Raw genomic sequence first — 20,722 nt, 5'->3', positions numbered from 1 at the left:
AAGTTGGCGAAAAGGTTAGGGAAACATCAACAAGGTCATGGATTGGCGTGAACTTTGAGCTGTCCTCCTAGTAAATGTAATTATGGTGTCCAGAGGCCGAAGTGTTGTGAAGAATGCTTTTGTATATTCATTTATATTCGTTATTGTTATAACGACTTGCTTTGGATGTGGTGGGATAACACATACAGAAATCGGTAACTATGTACATAAATGTTCTAAACTAGTAGCTACTACTGTACTACTGACTAGAGATGATCGAATGATTCATCATGGAAGTATCACAGCGTACACTATTATTGTTCAGATTGAAAATATCATACGAATCCTGCTACTATAAATGTATCAATCTCTATACTAGTAGATATAACACACATGTTTTTTTCCTCACAGGTAGGAAATTAGTCAAATGTTGTTATATTTAGCTCATAGACAAGGAAAACAACAATCTAAGAAACACTACACGCCCCCTATGGGAACTATTACCTATTAAGATGTCATTCATATATGTAGTAGTATATATATGGTTATAATTTCTAATTATGTATCGTTAACTTTTGGTAAAACTTTCGGCCATGCACAGCAGTCAAATTAAAAAAAAACAAAAAAAAAAACAGACAAAACAACAACGAAATCGTGCACAATAACAACAACTTGAATTAGTCGGTTTCTCCTGTTTTATAAATTGTAACATTATGACACCTATTATCCATGGCTCCATGAAGAGAGCTGTCCCAATGTCATTTAGAGAAAATTATTTCTGTGTAAATTTAACTAGCATTATACTGTTATAGAACTCTGCTGAAAACTCACAAATTTCTTGTTATTGTTGTACCATATATTGTATCAATTATATAGAAAAATACATTATTTTTTTCATTTTCATGCAAAATCCAAGTTTACCTTTTCCAACTATCATCTCATATAGGTCATCGAGCAGCTTCATATTTCCAACACAAGACAGGTGATACAGATTATCGCAAGGTATGTGATCAGTATCACAATCACTTTATATTCATTTTTTTATTTATTAATCTTTCATATACAGACACCATTTCAGTGCATTTAGCACTGTTCTCCCAATGGAACATGTTATAGGCTATATGATGCTATAGGTAATATCAATTAAATCATGAGAGGGGTTTCGTCAAATGGTGTTTGTAGGACTCAATGAATTATGTTGTAATCATCGTTATAAACCCAGTCTATTTTACGACACCGTCCAAGACACACCACATCGTCAAAGAAAAGTAAGCTCTGGTTTTGTCATAATACCATTTCATTCCAGTATTTCTGGTCAGAGTTCAGCTGTAGTAGTCTTAGTTACCCAGACTCTGAGTCTCTTCATTGACCCGTGGGCTCTCACCTATCACCTGTCTGGGTGGCAGCCCTAAATGATGAGTCAAGCTGTATATTAAGGATGAAATAGGAACATTTCTTTTTAAGAACCAACGTTTCTTTGGACAACTGTTATTCTCATTGTATATAGTATATTTCATAGTTGTATCTTGTATATTTCATGATTGTATATTCTCTATTTAAAAGTTAATAGACAAACACAAGGATGCATTTGAGGCAGGCAATCCATTCCCTGACACCTTCTATGACTCCATATGCCACCAAGGTATGTATACAATGACATGTATATATGTGGAGTCATGATAGGCAAATAGTTATATAGTGGCCGGCTTTGAATCCACAGGTTGCAGGTTCGAGCCCTGTTGCTGCCGTTTGTTTCTGAATAACTGAAGTACTTGGGCAAGATTTGAACCATGATTGTGCCTCAGTCAAGCCAGCTATAGATCCATGCCAGGGGTAATAATTGTAAAAGCGCTTTGAGCACAGCGTGGGAAATATATAAAAACCAACATTATCATTATTATCTCAATGTTTTGAAGTGTCTGTATGTTATTCATATTTTCCTCTACAGCAAGGAAAACATCACAGAATAACAAATGTTTTATTGTAATCAGTGTTTTTGTCAAAGGCTTTAACTCAGTAAACTTTACCTGTCTTCCCCTGTGACTTTACAATGGCTCCCTACCAATATTATGGTATAGTGTTTGGATAACTGTGTCGGATTTACCAGATTTGCTCCTTCCTATTAGGACCCCACCTAGTTTTTCACACCTACCCTAAACATTTTTTTTACGTATTCGAGAAAAATAATAATAAAATTGTGACAATCATGAAGTCTCACAAGAACGGTGGATGCAGAAACTGACATCAACTTAAAAAGACAAAATAAAACTGTTCTTCCAATCTGTAATGGCTGTACATCTGATAGGGAGAAATTAACAACATGGATACCATGCGCAAAAAACAACAGAAAACCTAAACTAGACACTCACACATGAAATGAAAATATAATAAAATAAGATTAAAAAATCTATCTACCCCACCTATTTTAAAATTGAATATAATGTGAAACACACAATTTCTTTTATTAGGCCTTAGCAAAAACACTACTAATGTATATTTTCTTTCACATTGATTTCAGGGCAATTTCATGATGTCTCTGAAGACACCCACTGGTCTGAATTTATCAATGCTACTATCAATCATATCAGAAAGAAATATCCTAAACCATGGACAGAAGTGAGTTATGTTAAATAAAGATAGTTCAGTTGTTTGTGAGGATTCCTTGGTTATTCAAAGGTTTATATGAAAAGCCAAGCATACTCAGAAATAATTCCCCAATTTTCTTCATTCACCTATATAAAGGGGCCTAGTCATTACGAGTTGCTAGATGCGTAATTACAAAACCCTTTACATTTCCAGCTGAATGAAGAAAAATATTTGGGAATAATGTAACTATACGTCCTATCTCCTCAAGCATGATTTATGGAAATCGGGAAATATAGTAGTGATTTGAAACATTTTGACTGATATTTTGAACACCACAGAATCAATGATGACATAGAATGACCAGTTTTTGTTTAGGGTGTATATTTATATATTTCTCTAAACATTTCTATTTTTTGTTTCTATTTTTTTCAGGAGACAGAGAAACTTGTGGTATTTTTATTAGGTTTTGTAAGTCATGATGTTGCTGACATATCCTGGCATAGTCTTGGAATTGATCAAGGATTTTTAGCCACAATGGGAAAGGTAAGGCATATCCTGGCATAGTCTTGGAATTGATCAAGGATTTTTAGCCACAATGGGAAAGGTAAGGCATATCCTGGCATAGTCTTGGAATTGATCAAGGATTTTTAGCCTCCATGGGAAAATTAAGGCATTTCCTGGCATAGTCTTGGAATTGATCAAGGATTTTTAGACACAATGGGAAAGGTAAGGCATATCCTGGCATAGTCTTGGAATTGATCAAGGATTTTTAGACACAATGGGAAAGGTAAGGCATATCCTGGCATAGTCTAGGAATTGATCAAGGAATTTTAGCAACCATGGGAAAGGTAAGGCATATCCTGGCATAGTCTTGGATTTGAGCAAGGATTTTTAGCCTCCATGGGAAAATTAAGGCATTTCCTGGCATGGTCTGGGAAATGATCAAGGAATTTTAGCCTCTATGGGAAAATTAAGGCATTTCCTGGCATGGTCTGGGAATTGATCAAGGAATTTTAGCCTCTATGGGAAAGGTAAGACATATTCTGGCATGTAGTCCAGGAATCCAAGATTTTAAGCCATCATGGAAATGGTAACTAATCTGGGCATCATCTTCAAATACATCACTTCTTTTTACCTTTTAAGAGATGATAATCTGTCATTATATATTAGAATCTTTTTCCGTTACAGGTCAATTTTTATGGCTCATTTGAAGATGCCCATGATGCTGGTGATCCTGGTAAGTTTAGGGCAATATAACATTCTCAAATTTTAGTACACAAATTCTCTTCTTCCACTTTGGATTTAGAAACAGACATGTTTAAAATCACTTCTCCTTCTTCATTGTCTACACTGAATCTGACAGAATGATCCAAATATGGTCATAAAATACGTGGAGTTGAAAAACTGAAGGTGTAAACAGGATAACGTTAATATATGGAAATTCAGGTGTGAATGTATTTGTCAGTTATGTACATCTAACTGTCTGCCTTATGTGATAATGTCACTGTATCAGTAGATAGATGATGTTTCATATTTTCATACATTGTTGATTGGGTTGTTGAGATTGATGTATGAACTCCAATAGTATCCCTGTGTTGTTCCATGACAGTCATCTAGTCTGATTTTGACAGTTACTAATTTTTTGAAATTGATGGCAACTTTCAGTAATGTGTTGGTAAATTGTTGTATCAGGAGATAGGTCTTTCTTCTTGCTCTTCAAAACATTCTTTAGGGGGCCTGCTGGTTACCCCTATATAGGAGGCACGGCAATCAAATTTTCCTCAACTCATTAGATGCACACAGTACTAATGATCCTAAAAGTTTGAAATATCGGAAATTCCCATTAACCTTAAATACTCCTGGAAATTTTTTTTTAAAAAATTAATTTAAAAATCCTGGAAATCCATCTGTAAGTGTCTGAACCCAGACTTGCATAATTCCAAGGAAAACTACTTTCATATCTGTATTCAATCCTGACTTGTGTTTGTTTGTTTATTGTGTATTTGCTCACAGGTGGAGATGTGGCAGCCATGTTTGAATTTAACATGAATTACATACATTCCCTAACTGAATGGTAAGTGTCAAATTGTCTCACTCACAGTTTATTGCAGGTAATCATCATAGTTAGAAGAGTGTTGGCTTTAGAAGATTAACACGATATACATGTGAACCTGCAGCAAAGTTCTGATTAATTATCATTTTAATTCACATCAGTTCAGTAACAACGTTAACATTGTCTTTTATAAGGCTTACCATGAAAATGAACCTGTAGCATATGTATAGGCACTCACCTATGCACATACATACATGCACACATACATACATACATACATACATACATACATACATACATACATCATACATACATACATACATATATACATACATACATACACACACACATACATACATACATACATACATACATACATACACACACACATACATACATACATACATACATACATACATACATACATACATACATACATACATACATACATACATACATACATACATACATACATTCTGGGAAGAATATAACACCATTGAATAATTAGCCGGGGTACAAGATAGATGCCATCCGGGCAATACTTGCCTCCTACGTCGGCGTGTATTGACCCGGACAGCATTTATTACATCCATACATACATACATACATACATACATACATATATACATACATACATACATGCATACACACATACATACATGCACACATACACACATACATACATATGTATTCATACATACATACACACACACATACACACATACACACATACACACATACACACATACATACATACATACATACATACATACATACATGTACACACAAACGTACGTACGTACGTACGTACGTACGACGTACATACCTATATCTTGACAGACAGACATACAGACAAAGTTTGAATGTCTTGCACAACTGTTCTTGTCCAGATTCTAATTAAATTGTTTCATTTTCCTAAGGTATATTCCTAGTCAAGACCTAATAGAAATATTTAAAGAATTTTATGGAAAGACGATTATCACACCCTTGATATTGGAGGAATGCATTGCTTTAATGTATTTAGCAAGGTGGGTACACAGTACATTTGTTTTTTAGTTTCTGAATTGTTTTAGTAACCTCTAAAACAGTCCTTACAGTAAATAGTATAAACTGATGTCGTAAGTCAGGACAGTTTTAGAAAGATGTAAGAAGACCTCCCATGGGTATCCTAAGACAGTACAGTTAAAGTTGTTTCAGGAGACCTAATGCAGGTGTCCTAAATCTCAGTATCTATAATAACATTTTTACCTCATGCTAGAGGGTCAAAATAGAACAAGAAGGTCAACGTAATCTCACACACGCCTATATGTGAAGCACATGGAGCTGAAGTTATACATAATATGTCATCGCCTAAGAAATTGAATTTTTGTTATTTTTATGATGCACCTAGGCAGTAATATTCTATTTCAGGTACCGAGAATTCAAGACACTTTCAGTACAGTTTCAGAAGGGTTCTCCTAGCAGTACTATACATGTATATAGGACAGTTTCAGGATAGTACCTGCTGAAGGTCTATAGAGTCAGGATGGTGATGGTTTTAGGAGATCTAGCTCTCATAGGTACCAAGTGAAGATATTTCCACGAGGTGTTTGTGTTTACATAGGCAGGAAATCATCTTAGCTCTGTTATCTTTATTTAGAAGTCAAAATACAATTACCAGCTTTAATGGTTTGTGAACAATGTTTACTTTGTTTCATGACATGTATCATAATTCCTCTCTTGTACAGGGTTGGTGAAAAGATTATAATGTCAAAGGTAAGCATCTTGAAGAATTTCACAGTATGTCCTGAGAAAATATGGTTTTATGACACCCCCCCCCCATGCCCAGTCATGCCCCCTCCCCCTCCCCCTCCCCCTCCACCACTACCCCTAGGATTTGTATAATACTGCAGTGGTCTGAGATGAATATTTGTTAATTGCATTCAGTGATAATGATATTGTGAAAAAAATGTCTTTGACCATTGCAGATGGTCATCATTATGTTAATATGACAACATACGTACAAACAAGTTCATCATGCAAATATGATACAATATACTAATACTGTACCACATCAAGAGTCTGGAAATTCTTTAACTTTGAAATCTTGTATATTAAACAAAGCCCTACTGCACTTAAAATGTGTTCAGCCATTTTGGAGCTTTCCTGCAAGGGTTGATGGGAAAATATCTGGTGATGACATCACACTTAAATACCATAATCGCCTTGTATTAACAAACACGCAGAGTCTACCGGAGTTCTCCCGGTGTTTCTAATCCCAACATTCCCTGCCAAAGTTATAGTATAGTATTATGGATTTCCCTACCCTGTTCTGCACATGGCTCCAAAACCTTGGCATTTTATATTTCACAAGAATGGCTGTTTATATTATCGTTTTCAGCTGTATCCAATGTATTCGTCTAAGTCACCCTTCTTAATGGAACAGTATCAGAGTTTCTTCCTTGGTGGAGTAGATGACATGGCTGTCTGGAGTCAGAATATCTGGCATAATACCATACATATGATTGAACATGGAATGCAGTAAGTCTTGAGCTGGACTGGTTGTCATTTGAAAGTAACTTGACCAATCAGTGTGATTGATCAATCATTTGAAAGTAATTCAACCAATCAGAGTATCTCTTTTAATCAGAATCAATCATTTGAAAGTAACTTGACCAATCACATTATCCTTTGGAAGTCAGAATGATTATCCTATAATGATTTGAACCATTGAGTCACTACATACCTTGTCATGCACATTCAGAACCTTATTTACTTTGGCCAATCACAGTATCCCTTGTAAGCATGCTCAGTAAGAATCCTAAGTACTTTGACCAATCACTGTATCCCTCAGTTGGAATTCTAGCTACCTTGACCAATCACTGCATCCCTTGTAAGCATGCTCAGTTCAACTCCTAAACAACCTTGGTATTTTGTTTTAGGGACTGTGATGTTCCCCACAATCCATTGTACATCAGATGTAATGATACATCACTAGAATTAACACCACAACAAAGACATCCAGGCAGAAACCCAGGGTTGATCAAACCACCCCTAGGGGGTATTGTCAGTCGAGATGACATCATCATAACAAGATCCCCTAGGGGAGTGTATTTTAAGCCCTCCAACCGTCTGCAGGTGTGTGTATTGTAAATGAAATTGGTATAAACTTAGCTCATAAAATGTTCTTTACTGTATAACAACCAAAACATTTTGATGTAATTTGAGGTAGCTGAACTGTAAGCTATTTTTATTCAGTGGCAGTTATTTATTTTGGCAAATATCAGGGAATTTTATGTTCTCTCAACCAAAACCACAATATAACAGTTTTATGATTCATTTACTGTGATTATGTTTTTATACAGAAACATACTGATTCAGAAAATAGTGATAAAAATATACTAAAGCAAGAAAACAGCAAAACTTTTGATTTCACAAAAAATGCTGTAAATAGAGAAAATATCAAAATGTCCTGAATTCTGTCACAGGTTTGGAATTTATATTCTGTTTCTTTATTGGTTGGCAAAAGTATCGTCTTGTCCATATGACGAATTTTGTATGAAATATATCCAGTTATTAAATATATTCTTGAATTTTATGAAAATATTTCAATATATTCTTGATATTACAGATGAAATTGGATAATCTACTAAAGGATACTCAACCTAAACAAAAGAGGGTACAAGCTGATAGTCTAACAAAGCCGGACGCTACATATACAGTCAGTTCTCAAACTGCACATCTTGGATGGTAAGTTGGTTGTTTCCTCCACTAATTGCATCACATCTCAGATAGTAAGCTATTTGTCTCCTCCAGTAGTTACATTACAGCTCAGATGGTAAATAGCTTGTTAATGTTTCCTCCACTAATCGCATCAAAGTTCAGATGGTATTAAGTTAATTGTTTCCTCCAATAGTTACATCTATCATGACTCACATGATAATGTTCCTGTTTCTTTCGTAAGTTTGATATCACGTTTGATAGGCTAAGTAGGTATAATGTATTTTACAACTAACATAGATTTATGAAAAATGGCTATAAATTAGACTACAGCACCCTACAAAATGTGTTTTCTCATTCCTACAGGAGTCTTGCCACTGGTGATATTAATAATGATGATTTTATGGATCTGGTAATTGGTGCACCTGGACACAGTATGGATAATAACTACCAACAAGGCAGAGTTTACATTATACATGGCAGTGCTACAGGTCTACCATTAGTCAACAAAGATTTGAACCACAAAGCTTACATGGTATTGGATGGTGTTAAGGTAAGGCTAACTCTGTTTGATAAATTTCATTTCTCTGCAGATGTATAAATTCCACTTTCATTAAAACCTGGCACAAAGACTTGAATCATATATATGTATACTATATACATTTGTTTTCTTTCTTATCAGGTAAATGGTAAATTTGGTAGTGCTGTACAAGTAGTAGACATGAACTGTGATGGGGTCAATGACCTTGTAATCAGTGCACCAACTGTCAATTCAGATAAACTCACATATAACGTAAGTGCCATCTCTAAGAAGTGTATTGTGATTTATTTTCTAGAACAGTTCTGTCATGGTACCAATTTTATTAGACTGGGTACTTTTTAGCCCCCAAAGGCAGGGCTATTGCAATGGGCTCTGTCTGTCCGTCCATAATACATAATTTCTCAGACATGCAAAATCCATACAGGACATATGCATGTCAATTTGTTTTATGATATATGCAAATTTGACCGACTAGCTACCATAGTTGTAGTTAAAATTCAATATTTGATGCATAACTTAAAAACTGTAGTACACAGACACGCCATTGAAGTGTACCCCTATATTATCATATGCAAGCCATCTTTTGAGATATTGACCTTTGACCATGACATTGACCTTGAGAGCCAATTATCAAAATCAAGCCAATTTCTGGCTATTGTAATGTATGAAGAAAGGGGGTCTATGTCTTCTTGGAAGACTTGTTAAGATATATGTTTTATTTGTGTTGACTACAAGCAAATAAAATACCCTTTATTGTAGTCAATATTGTAAAATGTTATGTTACATATATATAGTCTTGTCATTGATTGGTCAGTCTAGTCACATGATTGAGTTATAAAATCACATGACCTCATATTTTATAGGGAGAAGTTTACATTTATTTTGGTTCTGCAAAGGGAACGTTCAAAACTAAACCAGACATCACTATAACATGTGAGGTAAGTTCAAAAGGTCAAATTGATGCTTATGTGATAAATACCAAAATAGACTTTTTCATGACTACATAATTAATTACTAGCTTTGATCTGAATGCCTTCAGCTGTAAGGTATGTGTATGTTCTATTATAAAAAGCGCCACCAATGGTGAGAGCGTGCATATGTGGACTATTCCATTTTTACACAGGGACATCTACAGGGGCCAGTGTTCTTCCAGTATGCATATTCATTGATTGTTCTTTCAAATTTAAAAAAAAAGAACTCCTAAATGCCAACCAAATTCAAATGTTGTGTATAGTGAAGACAGTATGTATCATTTTGATGTAAACTGAGCACTAATAATTTATTCAGAAAGTGTATTAAAACCTCCCGGGGAAGGGGGGTTGGGGGTGCTACAAAATTCAAACACTAGGGGTCAAATGTCTACATTCGACCTGAAAAACTAATGTTTGTGCGTGTATCTAAACAGGGTCGACAGTACTGTAATCTTGGTGTCTCTCTATCGGTTGGTGATCTCAACAAAGATGGATTTAGTGACTTGGTGATTGGTTCCCCGTATGCTCCTACCAAGGATTTAAAACAGAATGGCATGGTTAATGTACTCTTTGCTAGTAAAAATCTCAAAGGTTAGTTACTGTCAATGATATGGCTGTATCAGTAATCAATATGTTATGATGTTATTCCAAAACGTTGTAGAACTTGGTTGTAAGTGGTATCCATGACACTAGTGTCATCATCATCATCATCCTCATCATCCTCATCATCATCATCATCATCATCATCATTATCATTATCATCATTATCATCATCATCATCATCATCATCATCATCATCACCATCATTATCATCATCATCATCTTTCAAAGGAACTTTAATGCTTATTTGTCCTATGTACACAAAATACTAAGATATATACAAAAATGGTAAAGATCGAGGTTCGATTCAATACTGTTGTACTGTATGAAGACTGATATTTACATCGAGTTCTACAAGTTGTAAGTTATTCAAGTTCAGAAAGAAAGTGGCAGTATGATGGCTAAAAGTTGTATTGAAACAATGCGTTATGTGGCTAGAATGTAGAAATGGTAAATTTAATACTGGAGTTTATACTGTTTGTAGCTAAAAATTGAAGAGGAGTTGTCCGTCGACTACGCGGCATACGGCGTCGTTGATGGTCCAAATTGCTGAAAAGATATCTATACATCATCATCATCATCATCATCATCATCATCATCACCATCATTATCATCATTATCATCATCATCATCACTGGTATCATCATCATTATCATTATCATCATCATCATCATCATCATCATCATCATCATCATCATCATTCCTCACACTTAATACATGTTTACTCTTAATTTCAGGTGGGACTATTTTGCCAGTTACAGATACCAATTTGACCTATGTTGGAAACCAGGTATAGAAACTTTGGTTTTTGTATACATGTATGAGTGAACAAACGAGAAAGAGAGTTGATACAAACAGACAAAAGTTGAGTGAGTGAGTGAGTGAGTGAGGGAGGGAGGGAGGGAGGGAATGTTAGTGAGTGTGTTAGTGAGTGGGTGGATGGGGTGAGTGGGTTAGTGAGTGAGTGAGTGAGTGAGTGAGCGAGCGAGTGGGCTGGTGGGCAAATAGAGAAACAATAAGAAATTGATGATCCAATGTTCTCTGACTACTCTGGAAAGTGTATGAGGTCATGACATTGACATTGATAGAGTCAATCATACATATTTCTGACAGTAAGATTTTCTTTTCCCTTACAGAGCTACAGTTGGTTTGGTTACAATGTCAATGTAGAAACTGTCAAACTAAACTCTACGGAGAAAGCTGTTTGGTTACTTGTATCATCTCCAACATGGAGAGTGTGTGCATTGTAAGTTATTATCATCCCATTTGTCATAGTGTGTGTCACCCTATTTGTCACTGTCTGGTTACTTGTATCATCTCCGACATGGAGGGTGTGTGCATTGTAAGTTATTGTCATCCCATTTGTCATAGTGTATGTCACCCTATTTGTCACTCTGGTTACTTGTATCATCTCCAACACGGAGACTGGGCATTGTAAGTTATTGTCATCCCAGTTGTCATAGTGTGTGTCACTCTATTTGTCACTCTGGTTACTTGTATCATATCTCCAACACCGACACTGTTTGCATTGTAAGTTATTGTCATCCCAGTTTTCATAGTGTGTGTCACCCTATTTGTCACTCTGGCTACTTGTATCATATAATAATAATAATAATGTTGGGTTCTTATATAGCGCTTTCCCACACCGTGCTCAAAGCGCTTTACAATTATTACCCCTGGCTCGGATCAGAACGGCACAACGGCCCTTTAGTCTTCCTCAACTCCCCGGGGGGCATACAATCCATTGCAGCCATTTAAGCGCATAGGATTAAAGCCTTCACATTGCAACCTACATCCTACCAGGTCCCCAATTATACAGCTGGGTTGACTGAAGCACAATCATGGTTCAAATCTTGCCCAAGGACTTTAGCCACTCAGAAACAAACAGCAGGCAGCGACAGGGCTCGAACCTGCAACCTGTAGATTCCAAGCCAGTCACGCTAACCATTCACCCATCATGACTCCACATCTCCAACACAGTAATATCTCCAACACAGACACTGTTTGCATTGTAAGTTATTGTCATCCCAGTTGTCATAGTGTGTGTCACCATATTTGTCACTGTCTGGTTACTTGTATCATCTCAGTGGAGACATGTGTGCATTGTATGTTATCTGTTAATCGTCTTAATATTCCCAAATGGTCGGCACCTGGAGGGGGTTACAGGAATCGACCCATGCCTGTACATCCATTTGTTCAGCTGTCCACCCAGCCTTCCGTCAAGCTGTCCATCCATGGACAGTCATATCTCATCCAGTGCCATAACTCAATTTAACACCACTTGGCACAATTATGTCAGATATTATTATGCATATAAGTGTTTTTGCACCAAGACATCATTCATGTCATCATCCATATCATCGGAGAATGTTGTCTTGTGAGTCAGTTCTTGTCTCATTCACCAGTCTTGTACAACAGGTAACACTAAAGTAAAACACTTTCTCTATGTGCTACACTCGTTCATACCATTCATATCACAACGAGTAACACTGAAGTAAAGCACTTTCTCTATGTGATTCACTCATTTATAGCATTCATATCAAGTGTAAAAGTATACTGTTTCAATTGGTTTATTTACAAGCCTGGCATGTGGCCTTTCTAATGTGGTCAATTTGCAACTGAAACAGTATACTTTTACACTTGATATGGATGCTATAACGATTGTGGTACATACAGAAAATGCTTTATTTTGGTGTTATGGGTTGTATTTGATATGAATGCTATAAACGATTGTGGTACATACAGAAAATACTTTACTTTGGTGTTATGTGTTGTACTTGATATGGATGCTATAAACAATTGTGGTACATACAGAAAACGCTTCACTTTGGTGTTATGGGTTGTACTATGTTATTGTTGATGTCCATTTTTTCCTGTAATGTAATTCAGTCAATAAACACAATCATCTTTAATTGTTTGCAGGAAAAAGTGTAAATATTCCAAGAATGATACTCAAAGTGTAGGAAAGTTGAGCATATATGATTTCAGCAATGAGTTGCCAAAACAGCCGACTTCTGAAATCACTGGTGAGGTAGACTTCCAAAAACTTGGTGCAAGTGTTACAACTGGTAATCCATATAATGGCAAAGAGGATGTATTGGCAGTAACAGATGATACCATAGGTATGTAGTAATAATACTTTACAGCCCAACATTCTTACATTTTCAGTGCAATCTTATCAGTCATAGGGATTGCAATCATCGACAGGCAAGCATTTATAAGCCAAACTTGTTCCAAACTGGGAAAATAAACAACTGAATTGGACTAATTAGACTTGGTATAGTACATGTATGTTGGAAGTACAGGTACATATGTATGGTTTGATAATTGTTTTAGGGTTTCTTTACATGTACATAAAATGCCAGGGAGGTTTGAAATTTGTCATGAATATGAGGTATTGTGTAACGAGTCCATACTGTTGTCTCTGTACTTGCTGTGCCAAGTGGTATTAATCCATTTCATTTGTTTGCTTTCCGAGTTCGGAACAGGTTCCGTTTGTCCACGGTCTGATGTCAGCAGTTGTACTTGCCTGTCACTGGTTGTAATCGCTATGGCTACATTAATAATAAGGTAGCACTGAGAATATAGGAATGTAGGGCTTTAAATAATTATATTAACTGAGGGCACCCTGTCATGGTGATTGACTTTTACTTCTCTATATCAGGCATTCAAGGCAAGATATTAGGAGTATCAACAACATTTAAACAAGCTGGTAGAGTGACACTAAGAAATGTGACATCACTATCCAAGTCACATACAGCATTTAGTGGAGATAGAAGCTATGGTAGATATGGTGAGAAGATATTACTTGAAGATGTCACTGGAGACCAAATAGGTTTGTGTCATATTTTAGTTTTGATTAATAACTTTCAATGTCTACAGTAAAGTTCAAGAATCCATTTACAATTTGTTAGTCTGGTGTTAAAGGCTGGGTTTTGATTCCATGTTTTTGCATTAATCACAGTGTTATCAATGGATCCATGAGGATTATATAGGATTATTCTTTGTTCTGAACTAACTTTTTCTATAGCTGTGATGGATAACTGTTTTAACACCTAGATTTTAATCCCAATCCAAATGAGGCCTTAATAACATTCTTAAGCTGGTGTAAACAGTGAGCCTTCCAGCTGCAAATTCATGTTGGTGAGGTGTTAGTATCAGTATAGTGTGTTAACACTAATCTAGCCCCGTACCAAACTGATGCCAGTTCAATGCCAAACCCAACATCAGTCCAACACACCAGTCCAATACAAGCCCAATGCCAAGCCAATGTCAGTCCAACACACCATCCAATACAAGCCCAATGCCAACCCTATGTCAGTCCAACACACCATCCAATATAAGCCCAATGCCAAGCCAACATCAGTCCAACACACCATTCCAATGCCAGCCCAATGCCAAGCCAATGTCAGTCTAACACACCAGCCCAAATGTCAGCCCAATGCCAAGCCAATGCCAGCATCTTAAGAAAGTAATTCTTATTCTTAAGCCAGCAATTTAATTCAAAATTGACTGCATAATATTATTTGAGGAAACATTAAATACAGTTCTAAAAAAAAAACATATTTCATTGAAAAAAAAAAGAATTAAAATTCTAAATTGATCATAAATATCCTAAAATTCGAAATTGACCAAGAAAAGAAAACATAAGGTTTTCATATTATCTTGGTTACCATTTACATAGAGACTTAGTACATCACTTGTCTCTTTTCAGATGATGTCATCATAGGGGCTCCATTCCGTATTGATGATCTGTCAGAAGAACTGTATGGAGGTAAGATTTACCCAACAATCATATAGAGGTTATCACTAATTTTTATCATCCTTGCCTTATTGATTATACGGCTTTGTTTTTATTTTACCAAATAAGGAAGTTGCTTAATACTATCGCGGATAAATTCTTCGTTTAATACAATGATCAGTATTATCAATATGCAGTAAAAGACAGTGTGCAGAGGTTTCATACACAATAAGTAAGATGAGTGAATGGTTAGAGTGGCCGGCTTAGATCTGCAGGTTGCAGATTCGAGCCCCACCACTGCCATTTGTTTCTGAGTGGCTAAAGTCACTGCTGGTTCTCCTGTGTTCGAAATATGAGTCAAAACGTTCAAAATTGCCATTACTTTCTCCAATTTTTGTTTGATATTACTGGCGCTGGTATAATGTTATTCTCCAATATTTTTCTTCATTCAGCCGGAAAATACTCGTGACTTATGGGTTTTGTCGCTACGAGTCACTAGACGATTAGTGACAAAGGCCCCTTAGGTTACTCTTATTTTCCAAGGCTGAACGAAGAAAAGTATAGGGGAATGACATCTAAATATTGTAAAGTTGCATAGTCTGGTGGAATTAGTAAAGGCATTCCACTGTCTCAGTACAATAAACGACTGAGTTAAACTGACCATGTTCTATGAAGGATGTTGGTCACAGATAATTTTCAAAGTACTTAATATTCATGCCCTTATCTATGTTATTTTGTCTTAGGAGAGGAAGGTCGTGTGTATATCTATAAAGGAGGACAGTCATTGGCAATGGATGACATCACTAGAGAGTGTGGATCTAAGGAACCTGTAGTACCATGTCCAGCTCACAAGGTTAGATATTTTATTAGACCATAATTATATGTATAAAATCATTGTAGAAATTAAAGTGTGAGTTTGGGTTTGTCCAGTGTGAATGAATTTATTATTTATTTGAACAACTTTTAGAACTGATTGTAACACCTAAAAGAAAATTTTCTAGAACATTTCTGAATACATTATAGAATGAAGTAACTAAAAGTTAGTAAAATTTGTGTAGGTCCCGAGGAAGATTTGATCTTCTGAATTGATACACTTCACAAACCATTTCCTTTTTGAGATTAGTTGTTATTATTCTAAAGCTGAAATTCAAATCGTCATAACCATCAGGGTTTCTTTAAAGATGGAATCATCTTTTATTCATTAATCTACTAAACTTAGATTGTGACAAACTTTACTTTGTAAACCTGAGAGTAAAGTGTTAGAGAAATTTTGTGATAGCGCCCTCTATAGTCAGATTCGAAAAATTTTGTTATACTGCCCTCTTTGGTGATTATCAATATTTCTTTCTATTTTGTAGGCCTATGCAGAATATGGTACAGATGAGGTAGGCTATTTTGTAATTTCACTATTTATGAAACCATTGCTTTGAGTCAAGAGTTACTCTGGATATCTATGAACACAAAGAAGCAACCAACAAAATGTCTAAAATAACTTAAATTATAAATATTTTATCATTAAAAATGTAATAAGCAAATATGTGGATGAGAAAGTTATCAACGTTAACCTTGAAATTAAAAGAGACAGTTGCACAGTCTGGTAGAGTTAAACAAAAAAAGTTAGTCCAGAACAAATGAATGATCTCTGTAAACATTATTGCGCAACTGATCATGTGAGAACCTGAGATTGAAACCTTGGCCTTTAAAGATAATACTCATGTGAGAACCTGGGATTGACTCGTAGGCTTTTAAGAAAGTTTGACATGATAATGAATTTATAATTATCTTTTTCAGACAGGAAGCCGTTTTGGTAGTAACATAGCCGTATTAAGACATGCAAAGGTAGGTGATTATTCTGTGTTCTCTTGATGGTTTAATGCTTCAAGTGGTCAGCTTGGATCTACAACTTGCTGGTTCGAGTCTCACCACTGTTGTTTATTTGTGAATAGCTAAAAGTCCTTTGGCAACCACCATTGTGCCTTAGACAACCTAGCTGTAAATTGTGGGACCTGATAGGATAGAGAATATTTTGTGAATGCTTTCACCCTAATCCTGCCACACAGCCATTATCTTTTACATGAAGTTGGGTTGTCGGTGGCCGAGTGGTTAGCTCATATGCCTCTTAATGAATTTTTCGTAATTTTCATTAAAAAATTTCAGGATTGCATGTTGTACTTTCAGCATTTCTTAAAAAACAAATGTGACAACACCATACACTCTTTTCAATTTCTAAGAATATAATAGTATAATAAATGTGTTTTGTAAAAACCACATTTGATCAAATTCTTGTTACTTTTCATGTTACATGTCTACCTTGCTTAACAAAGTGATCAAAGTTTACGTCTCAATAACTAAAAACCCTTGCCCCCAACCAATTAAAAGATAACATTAGTGATGAATGTGGATGATACGTTATTAACAAAGACTAGATAACTACTATCATTGACATATTTCTGTAGATAGACACAGACAGACAGATATGCCCACTTCTGTACTGATAACATTTGGGAGACTGCCAGTAAACATGTGACTAAAGCGATAAAACACACACAATTAATGCTTCTAATTCTAGGGCAATAGTATTCTTTTGTGTGTGTGTTTTTCAAGCCTGACCTGTACTCTTTTGTTCAAGGATGAAATTCTCAATTTACTCATAGTCAAATAAAAAGTACCATCAGTATTTCTTTCATTTTGTAAGTAGTTCTGTGTCTGTGCCTGGAGCTCTCAGGAGGACAGTGCGTTATAAATTCACTTATTATTATTTTTGTCTATGATAGAGTGAACAAGACTGACAGTTTGCAGTTTTGAAAGTTCTTATCGAAAGCTTAGCAGATCATGTTGTGTGTGTATAGGCTAAATTTTGAGTTCGCAGTTCTCTACATTATAATTTTTACTATCTTAAAAATTGACTGACCAACTGTACATGTATACTTTGAAGATTATTAAATATGTCTTAGCTAAGTTTTTTGATCCCCATAATATGACAAGGTGAATTAGTGGGAATTCCGAAGTAGATAGCTGTAAGTAACAACAAACATTCTGCTGGGGGGAGGGGGGATACATAGATAATTTTCAAAATGGGTTTGCCAACCGGGTTCAAAAACAGTTACTCATTTCTGGGGACTTGTTTGGGGAAACATTTATGTAACATCAACTGATGAGTCCTTGGTGACTATTTGTATCTACAGACAGGACAGATTGCTCATTCTTTTTTTGTTTCAGACAACTACATTTCTTGTCCAAAAAGAATTTGTCAATTAATAAATCAATCAATCAATCAATCAGTCGATCTATTTACATAGCACTAGCACCCAATTCATAGTAAAGACTATAGAGTTCACAGGTGCTGTACAGTTACAAGTTGAAGGGCTTTTAAAAATATATAAACATTCTGAAGGTATGACCATTTTGGTTTCCAGTGGCATGTATTCCATAGATATGGTGCAACATGTGAGGAAACAACACCCATCACGGGACACTTATCTGTAATTGAATTCATACAGCAGACATTCACATGATCAAATTATCTCATTAGATTCATATCATAATGAAGTATATATCAGCAGGTTGATGGATGAAAGTCCGTACTGAGAATTGTACATTTATGTCAACACCTGTTCTTGAAGGTGAAGGACACCTCAATCTATGTTGCAGTCATTTCCGTTTTGCTACTATAATTGATCACATTCACAATAGTGTGTACCTTGGGCACACAATCCAGCTAAAATATTTTTGGAAAACTTAGTTCTGTCATATTATTTTGACAAAAAAATGACTTGTAAGAGAGACTGAGACAGATCTTTATTCATTCTGTATGTTATTTGTAATTCATTTAATCTGCAAGTCACTGTAATAAACTACACCTATCTTTCCATCAGGGCAACAATCTAATTGTGTCAGCTGTCCACAGCAACCAAGGTCAAAGGTTATCTGGAGCAGTCCATATATTCAACATTGAATGACGAAGATTTGACCAATCAAACCTCAAGACTGGGTCCACATGATCTTGGATTGGTTGTCACATGATTTCATGACTTTTTCTTAACAAAGAAGATGAATTACAACTTTTATTTGAATTGTAAAAGTTGTATTTCATAGTGTCGGACAGAACTACTGTACGCAGCTGAAATCTGAAGTAATTTATCAAAATAGGGCACAAGTGCAACTGAAACAATTTTTGAATTTTTTCTTAAATATAGTGACTTACTCATAATTTTATACATCCTGAACAATATTGAATCACCTGTAAGTAAACATATTTGTGTAGCTGTACACATAACCGAAAATGAGCAACCCAATGCAATAATGACTTTAACCTATTACTGTGATACTTAAAGTGGTCATATGGATAAGGATTGGGTATTTATTTTGAAATTTTTAATAATTCATAAATTAATTTTATCACGGCTTCATACTTGAAAAATCAATGTGAAACTACATAGACCAAATCTGTATTTTTAACTCAATGCATTGCAAAAACCTAAACAAATGCATGAAATGTTTGTTATTGTACGTGCAATAATAAACATTTTACACATTTATTAATGTTTTACAATTTATTGAGTTACAAACACAGACTTAGTCTATGTTGATTTTTCAAGTATGGAGCCATGATGAAATTAATGTATGAATTAAAAATCCAAAATAACTACCCAATCCTCATCCATATGGGCACTTTAAGGACAAATGAGAATTGGGTGGTCTCTATAACTCAACTCAAAGGGTTTCCAAAAGTTCTGAACTTCTGACTTGCTTTTACCCTGTTGACAGAGTATCATCAGGTCAGTACAGCTAAAATGATGTCGGCTTGGTGTTTCACTCATGTAACACGAAATTTAATACACACCCTCAGACAACATTTAATGCAAAAAGAAACAATTACAACCCATCACACCAAAGTAAAGCGTTTTCTGTATGTACCACAATCATTTATAGCATCCATATCAAGTACAACCCATAACAACCAAAGTAAAGCGTTTTCTGTATGTACCACAATCATTTATAGCATCCATATTAAGTATAAAAGTATACTTTTTCATTTGCTAATTGACCACATTAGAAAGGCCACATGCTAGGCTTGTAAATAAACCAATTGAAAAAGTATACTTTTACACTTGATATGAATGCTATAAATGAGTGTAGCACATACAGAAAGTACTTTACTTCAGTGTTACTGGCCGTGCACAATGGGGATGTAGAAGTAGTCAAGTTGAAATGTTGATTATCAGTTAGATTAAAATCATTGATGTATAACAGCCCACCTGGCTATAGACATCGACTAGTGCCCTCATAGCCAGTCAGTAAGTGTAAACTATATGTTTAGTAATTATCAAATTTCATTTACATTTCTATGAATATTAAAAATTGTATAAAGAGACTTACCAAGTGTTTTGACATGAAAGATTTATAAACATCAGTACTAACATATTCAATGCATTTTTTTAAGAAAACATAATTTGTACTAGAAAAGAATTGTGGAATTTTGTATTATAACATTTTATAAAAGAGAAATGTATCATTTTTAGTCTTTTACAAGAATACCTTAAGAATTTTGA

At 35.3% G+C, this 20,722-nt stretch overlaps 1 protein-coding gene across 1 annotated transcript; it reads left to right on the top strand.

Annotated features, from left to right (window-relative positions):
* The first annotated feature begins 35 nt into the window (after positions 1-35).
* On the top strand, positions 36-19,483 carry LOC144448078 (phosphatidylinositol-glycan-specific phospholipase D-like). Its single transcript, XM_078138228.1, has 25 exons — positions 36-194; positions 926-981; positions 1,543-1,621; positions 2,498-2,595; positions 2,998-3,108; positions 3,754-3,802; positions 4,579-4,639; positions 5,539-5,646; positions 6,346-6,373; positions 6,999-7,138; positions 7,540-7,735; positions 8,229-8,347; positions 8,684-8,870; positions 9,000-9,110; positions 9,722-9,796; positions 10,264-10,420; positions 11,167-11,219; positions 11,566-11,675; positions 13,352-13,551; positions 14,094-14,264; positions 15,144-15,203; positions 15,914-16,023; positions 16,529-16,555; positions 16,962-17,009; positions 19,046-19,483. Exons 1-25 carry the CDS (start codon positions 83-85, stop codon positions 19,127-19,129), a joined length of 2,550 nt encoding a protein of 849 aa, XP_077994354.1. The 5' UTR covers positions 36-82; the 3' UTR covers positions 19,130-19,483.
* The last annotated feature ends 1,239 nt before the right edge of the window (positions 19,484-20,722 follow it).

The sequence above is a fragment of the Glandiceps talaboti genome, chromosome 17 (genome assembly GCF_964340395.1).
Source record: "Glandiceps talaboti chromosome 17, keGlaTala1.1, whole genome shotgun sequence".
Classification (NCBI taxonomy): Eukaryota; Metazoa; Hemichordata; class Enteropneusta; family Spengelidae; genus Glandiceps; species Glandiceps talaboti.
The sequence above is the reverse complement of the archived record's forward strand: the minus strand, read 5'-3'. Positions and strand labels throughout refer to the sequence as shown.

Bases quoted from the DNA above. Each gene is read 5' to 3' on its own strand.
- LOC144448078 (XM_078138228.1), top strand. From the start codon at position 83: ATGGTGTCCAGAGGCCGAAGTGTTGTGAAGAATGCTTTTGTATATTCA. The intron at 1,622-2,497 runs GTATGTATACAA...CATTGATTTCAG, and splicing joins TGACTCCATATGCCACCAAG to GGCAATTTCATGATGTCTCT. The intron at 11,676-13,351 runs GTAAGTTATTAT...AATTGTTTGCAG, and splicing joins ACATGGAGAGTGTGTGCATT to GAAAAAGTGTAAATATTCCA.